Consider the following 11,141-nt stretch of genomic DNA (forward strand, 5'->3'; position numbering starts at 1 on the left):
TGTACAAAGAACTACTTTTACAGTTTTTAAAGGTCATTCTCACAACTGTTAAAAATGTAGGATAACTCTTTTGGATTTCTCTTCAGGGCTGTGACGGAAACATGGATACACTCAAGAGAAAATAATATTATCTACGATGTTCGTCCAGTAAACAACATTTCTGAGTCTCATTGCCTTAACATAAGTGACCCCTGCAGGGCATTCATGGTGTTATAAGAATGCAACTACCCGTTTAAACTTTCAGCATAAGATTTAAATGATCCAAGTATCTAAATAATATTTAGAGAGGACACAATTCAAGATGTCAGCGTGAGATATTCAAATAATACATGAAAAACTACAGGCATCCACAGGTGTTTAGATTGACTGACAGTACTCTGAATGTAATAGGCTATTCTGTAATGATATTACATATCTTACATACTTGATAATGAAATATCAAGGGAGTAACACCACATATACAAACTATATTTTCTATTTCTACACTAACCCAAACCCTGATCACAGTAAACTTTATATTTTAAGAGACACTTAATACTATTGCAGTTATTGTCAAATAAAGGTTGGATAAAAGTACTTAATTAATGACATTTTCTCATTTTCTGTGACCTAATCAAGTGAGAAATTTACGGTTAATTGTTAACAAACATGATCTAATTCTTTGCATATGAGATAATTAAACAATAATAATAATTTGGTTAATTACAGTGACAATGAATGCAGTCCTGCAGTATTTGTATACTATAGCCTATTAATATATCAACAATGAATAAAGTATTACTGATTTTTATTTATTGATTCATTTGTACATTTTTTGTAAATCTTATTTATTTTAATTTTTTTCCCCTCTAGACTTTTATTCAGTTGCCCCCTGTTTTTTCCCTTATATCAACTAAACCCAAGCCTAAAACTAACATAGACATATCGGTCACTCACTCATCTAAAATTACGGTTGCGTCAAGTCTTGCTATATCAAACGCCACCAAGCGTCGGTACGTGCAACTACCGTTATTCTGCGTTAAAGGTTTTGCTCATGAATATGAATTAGATTCCGCGTGCCTAGACACCCCTTTGGAAGGTTAACGTACGCAGCAACGTCAACGTAAGGTAATTTATATTCATGAGCTCAGTCTCCGCCATAGAAGCGTCACTGGTCCTGCACAAATCAATACAACACGTACATGAGTAACTTTTCTCAGCTGCACAGACTTTTAATTCTTAAGACTAGGAAAAAATAATTATTAAAAACGTATTTCTATTGCTCTACCAACCTCTTAAATGCGTGTGAAAAGATGCTGAATCCTTCTTCAAACGGCGAGTCGTCTCATGTTGTGGTGAAATATGTTGAGGAGTATCTGGAGATGGTCGAGTCTTTGCCGCTGGACCTACAGAGATGTGTGTCTCTCATGAAGGAAATAGACGCCAGATATCAAGGTGAGACTATACGGACACTCGCACTCGTGTAAGAAGAAAACACTGCATTGTGTGAGCAACGGGTGTTAGATGTCACACTAACTAGCTGGCTAGCGGCTAACTGTTAGCACGTGAAACTCGCAGGTTTCCTCCCGATTGAGAGGTTAACAAAGTTGGTTAAATGTGTATGGTTAATGTATGTCATTTATAATTTAATTTATAACTCCAATTTTGTTGAGACTTCTATGAAATCGCTACCTATCCTGTTCGGGTGGAGTGCGAAGCCAAGGGAGCGCCACTAAACTTCCTGTCTAAATTTTAATAGCTTGAAATCACAGTTTTGTGCTAGTGTTGCGTAAATACTCAATAGTCGTTGACTTGAAATATCTTAAAGACTGCACATATACACACGAATGGCCAGCGACTGTGTCAACCGAATGTAAAATGTCGACCCTACAGGAAAAAGCATTGTGTTTTTTCTTGCACGGGTTAATTTTAATATTTTGGGCTACATTTCAATGTTCATTTTATTACACTTCATTTATTTGCATCTGTTAATTTAAATTACAATATTGTTAAAGGCCGTTTTCTCAAAATTATTTTTTTAATTTAGAAATCTCCACTTCAGTAGCACTTACACATACCAAACTTTACAGTTTTATTCCTATTTATATGAATGTTTTTACAGAGGGCTTTGCTCATTTATTATTCGTCATATTTGTATAACATTTTATTCCTAAAACATGATAGGGGGTTTTCTGGCGGTAGATACAAAATTAACAAATCCCTTCTTTTAAAAACCTTTGTCACTAGTATGTGAAAAACAAATTTAACCTGACTTAAAAGAAAGTTCAGATGGCAAAAGGCAAATATATGCAAATGAGTGCATATTTAATTAAATAACGCTGCATTTGCCTGGCAATTAAGCCTACTCATTACGCTCTCAATCAAGTTATAATCTTTGTGTGCCCCCCTTGTCAGAACTGAGCTTGGTAAAACTTCCTTCAAATGCCGCCCGCCACTTCAGATTGGAATCTTCTTCAGACGGAGATGAAGCTACAAAACTTTAATTTTAAGATTATTAATGGTGTGTACATGTTTTTATCTGGTTGTATGTTGGATTTAGTATTGTTTGTATAATTGTATATGCAAACTCGGCTGCTTATCTAGGCCAGGACACAGAGATTTTTTAATCTCGGTAAGTCTTTTCTCCTGGTTAAATAAAGGTAAGTAATAAAAAAAGTGCATTGATTGACATTACAGTATCAGTAAACATTGTGCCAGTATTATACATTTTTTGACACGAATCCTTGTTTATTTATCTTGCAGAGATCCTCAATGAATTGGACGAGGCTTATGAAAAGCACAGACATGAATCAGACCCTGTGCAGAGGCGGCGTCTACTTCACTGCATCCAGCGCTCTTTGATCCGCACAGAAGAACTCGGTGACGAAAAGATCCAGATCGCAGGCCAAATGGTGGAAATGGTGGAGAATCGCAGCCGGCAGCTTGAGTGGCAGGGTGAGGTTTTCCAGGCCTCCCAGGACTCTCCGGAGAGCACCGTGTCGGTGGGCAGCACCCCCAGTGCCGTAGCAACCGTTACTATGACACCGCTTTCTGCTGCGACGCTGTCGGCCAGCAAGCCGTCTGTGGAGCGTAGACGAGACGAGACCCCGACTTCAGTTGACAAATCTGGCGGAAAGCGTTCACGCAGGCAGAAAAACGGTTCGGAGAACCGGGAAAACTCCAGTTACACCACGGAGCCAAGCGAGGAGGTTGCTTCAGGCACGCCAAAAGAGAAGAAAGCTAAGACGTCATCCACGTCATCGAAGAAGAAGAAGAGGTCTAAAAGCAAGCAGGACAGGGAGCCGTCGCCGACAGACCTGCCGATCGATCCCAATGAACCCACTTACTGCCTGTGTGAGCAAGTGTCTTTTGGAGAGATGATAGGGTGTGATAATGAAGAATGCACTATTGAATGGTTTCACTTCTCATGCGTTGGCCTGTACCATAAGCCCAAAGGGAAATGGTATTGTCCGAAGTGCAGAGGAGACAATGAGAAGACAATGGACAAAGCATTAGAAAGGTCGAAAAAAGACCGATCGTACAACAGGTAGTGACGCGTGTACCTGGCTGCCATGTAGGCCTAATGTTTTTCTATTCAGGAGTTTAGTACCCAGTTTTGAGATGTTACAAACTAGAGTTGGTCATCAGTTAGTAAATGTATATCTTTTTAGGGATATATTTGAGGTAGGGTTCACTTATCAGCTACTTGGTTATCAACGTTCGACAGTATTGGAAGTATCCTGTTCATCCATCCACAAGTATAATGCATTTTTGTAAAAATCATTTTCAACTATCGGTTTTGTATTTATGCTTTGCATAACTGTACATATGTTCATTAAAAAATAATAAACCATGCTTCTTGTAGTGTTGTTTTATGGCTTATTAAAAAAAGTAAACATTTAGACAAGGCCTTAAAGTACATCGCAAAAGTGAGCCAAAAATTTGTCTTTAGCTCTTGCGTTGCATGATCCACTTTGCATGTTATCCATTTCTTACAATAATTGTGATCGGGTTTTTTTTTCAGTCTGGTTTCAACTAACTTTGTATATTAGATTTGAAAATAGTCTTTTATTAAATGGAAAGATGCTTTGTTTTAGTAAATAGAAGAGACTAGACTAAATGACTATAACGATAATGATTATATAGTAAAAAAATCTTTCTAAATATAAAAGAATAGCAGTCCTCAGCACAACTATAACGCCACAGAGAAACAATATTGTTGGAATCACTTTAAAAAAATTAAGAGCTGATGAATGTTAAAAGCTTAGAACAAACAAAATAATATCGTCTGCTGGTGTAAACACTAAGTTATTGTTACAGGGATCTTTTGTAGTTGGCATTCTCGGTGTGAACAACACTGAACTGGCCTTAAAAAATAAAGCATTACTCACAAAGGTAGTTTCACCTTTTATTTAAGTAGCCTATTTACAAGTGCTGGAAAATGAGACTGCCAACCAGTGCAAAATCTGTACACAAAACTTTGTATATACAAGAGATTAGTAGAGGAAAGGACACACTCGGCCATTCATGCATGTAACAGGGAACACATCTGCAAAGATTAAGGGCTTGGAAAAAGACCTGAAGACATTATTTGACTTGATTGATTGGACTTGTGATGCAAGCCATGAACAGTAAATAACTGCAGTTAACATCTCGATAGTATTTTAAAAGATATTTGTGACATTTTTGAATAATTCCAGCAAAATCTCATTTTTTTCAACTAGTAAATATATATTTTATACTCCACACATATTGCCATTTTCTGTCAACATATTTTGACCATTTATATAAACCCTCACATCTGTCTACCAACATTGTATGTGTTTTCAGTGCGTACTAGAGATTCTTACCACTCTTGTGGTAACATGCCAACCCTCCTCTGGCAGAGCCAAGAAGAGTCGTGACTAAATCAGCATAACGAATCCAGAAAAAAATGGAAGCAAAACAGAAATTAAAAGGACACTTTTAACGGCATGATATTAAAATTGACAATGAAGCACCAAGAACATTTTCATCAACACTACTAATGACTTAGATTAAGTCTCTTAGTGAGTCACATGTATCCAGATTAGGATGCCTTGATTGAATCATCCATAATGTGTTTTTCTTTAGAGATGCAAATGCATTTTGCAAAAATGGACAATTACTGCATGTTCATGCCGGATGCAAAATTAGTCTAGCCTTATACACCAGGGATATTTCCCCGTTCAGTGATCTTAATGCGGGCTGAAAATCAGTCCAGGCAAAAGTGTGGGAGAGAAATAAAACAAAACGAAACAAAAGAAAAAAAATCACAATCTTGCATGAGTAAAGTGCATAAAAACTTAAAACTGGAGATTAGAAAACCTATCCTCCAACAACAGAGCCAAACAAAAGGAAAACAAAGTTTCAGTGAGAACATGGTTTTGTGAATATGGTCAACTGTCCCTCCAGCTCTGCTCTACAATCGCTGACACCCGTTTCTCATATTCTCGTTTATTTTCTTGATACAGTTGTGCTGCCTGGCTGTTTGCGGGGCTGTTAGGATTGGGCTCATCTAGAAGCGACTGTAAAGAAAGAGAAATCAAGTTTTAGGCCTCAAAGGTATAACCTTTTCACATACTGTGATGACACGTTTCCAGCTATTAACATCCCAAGTATAGTAAAGCTTTTTATATTAAAGTAAAGCTATTTTCATAAAAAAAAAAGTAAATACATATTTATAACTATGTGTTTTACGCTACCTTGTCAGTAAATAAATAAATATATATATATCTTTAAATGAACGCGTTTCTTGTCAAATTTGACATATTTCTCTCTTCTGACCAACATAATCAATCTCTATTTGTTTTACTCTGTTGGAAAGTACAAAAATTATATTTGCTATCGTCTCCCGTTCCCCGCTATAGAAGTTCACCCAACTACGACGACTTCCGCTTTGAGAACCCCGGAAATGTGAAAGGGGGCCATTGTAAATTTAAAGTTACAATTGCAAGCAAAACTTAACTCTCTAAACCACAAATCAAAACAAGCATTTCTCAGATTTAATAATATCCAAATGCAACAGAAAGCTGTTTCTTTTTTTTTACTATAAAAGGACTATACAACAGTTAATTAACACACCTGAATTGATGTCAGAATAGAAGAAACATCATAAGTTGGACTCCAACGATTCTGAAGAATATCTAGGCAGATACTGCCATCAGCATACACTGAGAAAAACAGCAAGAGAAAAGTTAGAGCAACATATTCCCTACACTCAGTCAATAAATAAACCAATTAAATAGAAAATTCATGAATTAACATTTTTTTTTTTTGAATGGTAAAATAACTTTCAGAATGCTTCCAAACCATCCTTACTAAAACTGTACAGAAAATATGACAGCAGTAACTGATAAAGGCTTTGAAAATACTGAAAGAGTAAATACTAGGGCTGGGTATTGACAAATTTCACAATTCAGTTCAGTTTCGCTTCACAAGCTTGCAATTCAATTCCGACTCTATTAGAATCTGTATTGATTATTGGCAAATTTTCTCAAAAAAAAAAAAAAAAAAACCTCAACTAATGCCATGTAAACTATACGGGGAGTCAGTTGGTACTAAATACAGTAGGCATGTCGATAAGTTGTATTGTATCTTTTAACATACATGATGTGCATTTAAGTTTTTGTATCTTTTAACATACCTTCTGATGTGCATTTAAGTTTATTTTGCGCTGTAACTAGTAGTAAAGAGGAAGAGATGATCAGTTCACTGCTGCTTAGCTAGATCTGAGGCAGCAAAAGCGATCTGTCACGCCACATTGAAGAGCGCCAAACCGGTATTAATTAGGGCTGCCCCTGACTAAAGATTTTTCTAGTCTACTATTAGTCGTACAATTAAGCCATTAGTCAACTAATCACTCATTTATATTCATTTAATTTCTTAAAGGCCCACTGAACTATTTTGCGTTGACAATCTCCAATGAAACAGGAAGACAGGGCGGGACATATCGAACAGCTCCTCCCCTTTTTAAAAACCGCCAATAGCGTTTCACAGCTCTTCGTTCGGCCAGAGACGTTGAGCTCAGTAAAGCCACATTTGACAGCCACTGTCTAATAGATTCCCCTTTTAGATTAAATATGAAACTCTTACTAAAGCAAAACAGTGAACAGTCATGCCGAGGATGTGTAGTTTATGTTGGTGAATGGCACCAGTTTTTTCCTTCTACTCGTCGGTGCTGTTTGTAATGCTGAGTCTGTCTAACCGTTTCTCCTCCTAATCTCCTCCATATCGCTTTAAAATATAGCATTCTGTACAGAATTGAAATGTCCTATACGTTTAGTGGTCTGCACCGACTCACGCATGAGATCCGCTCTGTGCTTGTGTCTCTGGACTGAAGCAGACTGTTTGCGCACTGTGGCGGTTCGCGTGACCCTAATGTGAAACCAGACTTCATTTGCCCCGATGGAAACCATATTTACACAGTCTGAATCGTTCCCTGTCCCCTATATAGTGCACTATGTGGCATTCACCATGTAGAAAATAGTAATTGTGAGAACAAGTGACCGATTTCAGCTTATAGATAACAGTAAGGCTAACATATTCATACTAGAAACAAACAAACAAACAGTATATTTTTGAAGTCTCCATGACATCGAAATGTATGAGGAGGATTAACCATAATGAGCTATATTCTATAGAGACAGAGCGTAACGTGTCATAATCTGAAGACCACGCCCACCAGGGGGAAAACAATCCAACCGTCTCCATTGACATTGCATTGCGAGAGGCTGCCTCCTTGTCATTTCTTGCTTCTAACAAAAGACAGAAAAATGCCTAAAAGCTGCTGTGTGACAAGCTGTACAGCAAACAAGCTAAAAAACCCAGCAATAAGGTTTTATAAGCTGTCGACCCCAAAAAACGAGCATTTAAGGACTTAAAAGTGGATACAGGCTGGAACGAATGGGTAAAATGTGGGATACTGACACTCAGTATGCACTAAAATTACAGTTACGTGTGCAGTAAGTTAAACATTTGGTCACTGGTGAGTCAAATATCCAAATGTCAGTTTTATATATTATATTTCTGTAAGAGAAGCTATCCTGTGTTGCCGATTACATTCTCCTCCAGCGGGCGTACTTTAGTTCTCAGAGTAATTAGACACGTTACGCTTTGTCTCAACTTTTATGCCCTTAAACACTCGTTTTTTGGGGTCGACAGCTTATAAAAACTTATTTCTGTTTTTTTTTAGCTTATTTGCTGTACACCTTGTCACACAGCAGCCTTTAGGCATTTTTCTGTCTTTATTTAGAAGCAAGAAATGACAAGGAGGCAGCCTCTCGCAATGCAAAGTCAATGAAGACGGTTGGATTGTTCCCCCCACGGTGTGGGCGTGGCCTAAATACGCTCTATATAGCCCATGCTGAAGCGCCTACACACTGAGTTTCGGATCATTTCAATTTGAAATCTGAGACGTTGTTTCATATCTAAAGTAAAGTTCAAAAGTTATAGGCTAGTGATTTATTAGATACAATGTTCTGTTCATTCATCATTTGAAAACAGCATAGACTAAAAGATAAATTATTGGGATTTAAGAATCCATATCGGTTCATAAGATGAAAATAGATGAAAATGGTGAAATCAATATTTGTTTTTTTTTACCCAGCCCTAGTAAATACGGTCATAAATGTATATTATTGACCAAGAAATGCATATGCATTAATACACTTGTTAGATATTTTTGCTGAATTGGTTTATTCCTAAAAAAAATGTTTAATCAAAACATTTTATTATTATATTAACATTATGTGTAGAACTTTGTAAATGAGGGACTAAATAAATCCTACAATAAGGAAGGCAGATTCTGCGTGGGAACGTACTTAATCTCGAGTAGACTTTAGAGAGCACTGGGGGTTAGATTGTCCTTTATAAGGCTTCTAATTTAAGAGACAAACAGGAAGCACCACTCACCATTTGGATGAAACATCTTTGAGACAAACCGCACAGTTGGGGGCTTGTTTGGATATTCCTCTGTGAACTCAACTGTGAGTTTGAAGGTACCTTGTGTGCAGAGCAGAAACAACATTGTATCTTTAATCAGTGAAAGATTAATGCCATTAATTTTCTTTTCACATGCAATTGACCATGTGTGATGTGTCTAGGTCAGCAGACAGACACTTACCATCTTCAAAAGGTGTTCCCTCTGGACTGCACGTAAAAACATGAAACACAATAATCAAGTCATCAAGGCAGGAGGAAACTGACATGAAACATGTGTGACACTAAAAGTACAGCATGTTGACCACAATATCAAATAACACAAATGCACAAGCTGGACATATGAACCAGATTTACTCTAGTCAAGCCCTCAAACTCAAAGGTGTAATATCCACACGATAAAATATTGTAGAAAAAAGGACAACAATAAGTGTTTATTTTCCCTAACTAATTTTCAAAAGTTTGGGGTCGGTATGATTAAGCGTTTTTTCTTTCTTTCTCTTACGCTCACAAAGGCTCCATATTATTAGATTAAAAAATACAATAAAGACAGTAATATTGTAAACAGTACAATTTGTACAACTGTTTGGTGCTTTGATTTATTTTACAATAATTAGAAATTCTAACATGCTGACATTTCTAAATATTATCAATGTTGAAAACAGTTCTGCTGATTAAGATTTTTGCAGAATTCTGTGATGCATTCCCCCCCCAGGATTTAGGCCAACAGGCACTTTGTCAGGGTTTGTCAGATCAGTGTGTCAGAGCTTGTTTTGCCAATTGAACATGCTGAATTAGTATGTCTGAGAAGGGATGTGCAGTAAGTAATCTGGTGACTGTCTGCAACTCTCAATCCAGTGTGAATTGACCTTTTGATGAATAGAAAGTTCAAAATAACAGTATTTCTTGAACAGAACATTTTTCAAACATGATACATATCTTAATGTCCACTTTTGATCAATTTAACGAGTCTTTAGTGAATAAAAGTATTAATTATTTTAAGAAAAAACATTCTCACTGACGCCAAGCTTTATTTAACAGGGAGTTGCATCATTTTTTAACATAACATTTAGAGGCCTGGAAATGTCCATTTTAAAATTCTCTCATATTTTCCATGATCGTGTGAAGCCTCCACTCGATCAGCTTGATTTGCTCTCTTCTTACCCGAATATAACTGCATTCCACACCATGATGTTGTTCTCAGACGGAGCTCCACTAACGCCGGCTGGCGGATCCTCCTGGAGCCTGTGCGGAACCAACACACGGAGTCAAAACTATATTTCCGTGCCTCAATCACGTTCATTTATTAAAAACCTGTGATATTACATGGCAAAGTGTGGCTTCTGTATAATTTATAGACATTACTAGAAATACATATATTGGTTAAAAAATATAAACACATTCACACAAGTCAAGCTTGAATAACTTCTCTAACCGGCTTACACTAGCTAGCTAGCTAATACGCTAAAATAAACGTGGAGTTTCTGTGAATCCTCACAATGTAAACAGGCAATGTGATACTACCGACAGACTCACATCAATAAGAACAACATTAAACGTCGTGTTTTTAATCGTTTATTTTACGTTTAATAATCGCCTACCGAGCTGAGTGTTATGAAGCTAACTAGCTAGCCAGCTTTTCTAAACAGATCTAGCTGCTATCATTTTACAGCTAACGTTACTCACCGCTTAAAATCTCGCATGAGTCGCCTTCTAGCTGGAGTAGACATCTTTAACTACACTAAAAGCGTCAGGGATTATTTTTAGAGTCCTACTAACAAATCCTAATGTAACAGTATATATGTCACAACAACAGTGATGATTAATATTCCTTTCTGAGTACAAGACGTCTTTTCACGAGACACGATTATACCACCTGTCCAACACAGGGGGGTATTTACGACTGAAAATACAAAATCATCATACAGTATGTATGTTCATCAATTTTGTGTTTTGTTTTTAGAGACGCAATGATTGACATATCACTAATCGTCTGAAGTATTTATGGGTTAAGAGAAGCAATACGAAAATCTGCCTGAAATGTTCTTCTCAGACTACGTAAATGACAGAGGTCCCCCTATTTTTCTAATAGTTGGTACGGTCTTGTTCAGCGGAACAGTCTCGATGACGTTTCTGTGGGAGGAATGAGGTCCGTGTCCTCCTAGCGGTTAAGGGCGGGAAATGCAATAAACGACGATCATTGA

General features: G+C 37.0%; 2 protein-coding genes across 2 annotated transcripts; one reads left to right on the forward strand and one right to left on the reverse strand.

Moving 5' to 3' along the window:
- The first annotated feature begins 1,046 nt into the window (after positions 1 to 1,046).
- ing1 (inhibitor of growth family, member 1) lies at positions 1,047 to 3,834 on the forward strand. Its single transcript, XM_079617824.1, has 2 exons — positions 1,047 to 1,434; positions 2,743 to 3,834. The coding sequence occupies exons 1-2, from the start codon at positions 1,293 to 1,295 to the stop codon at positions 3,528 to 3,530; spliced, it is 930 nt and encodes a 309-aa protein (XP_079473950.1). The 5' UTR covers positions 1,047 to 1,292; the 3' UTR covers positions 3,531 to 3,834.
- Positions 3,835 to 4,374: 540 nt separating this feature from the next.
- On the reverse strand, positions 4,375 to 11,122 carry ube2al (ubiquitin conjugating enzyme E2 A, like). The gene is made up of 6 exons (XM_079617829.1): positions 10,624 to 11,122; positions 10,102 to 10,182; positions 9,122 to 9,147; positions 8,911 to 9,000; positions 6,082 to 6,170; positions 4,375 to 5,525 (listed from the first exon to the last, which is right to left on the reverse strand). The coding sequence occupies exons 1-6, from the start codon at positions 10,665 to 10,667 to the stop codon at positions 5,397 to 5,399; spliced, it is 459 nt and encodes a 152-aa protein (XP_079473955.1). The 5' UTR covers positions 10,668 to 11,122; the 3' UTR covers positions 4,375 to 5,396.
- Positions 11,123 to 11,141: the final 19 nt, after the last annotated feature.

The sequence above is a fragment of the Phoxinus phoxinus genome, assembly GCF_949152265.1.
Source record: "Phoxinus phoxinus genome assembly, chromosome: 7".
Classification (NCBI taxonomy): Eukaryota; Metazoa; Chordata; class Actinopteri; order Cypriniformes; family Leuciscidae; genus Phoxinus; species Phoxinus phoxinus.

Coding starts and splice junctions, on each gene's coding strand:
- ing1 (XM_079617824.1), top strand. CDS start 1,293: ATGCTGAATCCTTCTTCAAACGGCGAGTCGTCTCATGTTGTGGTGAAA. Junction 1,435..2,742: donor AATAGACGCCAGATATCAAG/GTGAGACTATAC, acceptor TTTATCTTGCAG/AGATCCTCAATGAATTGGAC.
- ube2al (XM_079617829.1), bottom strand. CDS start 10,667: ATGTCTACTCCAGCTAGAAGGCGACTCATGCGAGATTTTAAGCG. Junction 9,001..9,121: donor GGGAACACCTTTTGAAGATG/GTAAGTGTCTGT, acceptor TCTGCACACAAG/GTACCTTCAAACTCACAGTT. Junction 6,171..8,910: donor AAAGATGTTTCATCCAAATG/GTGAGTGGTGCT, acceptor TGTTTTTCTCAG/TGTATGCTGATGGCAGTATC.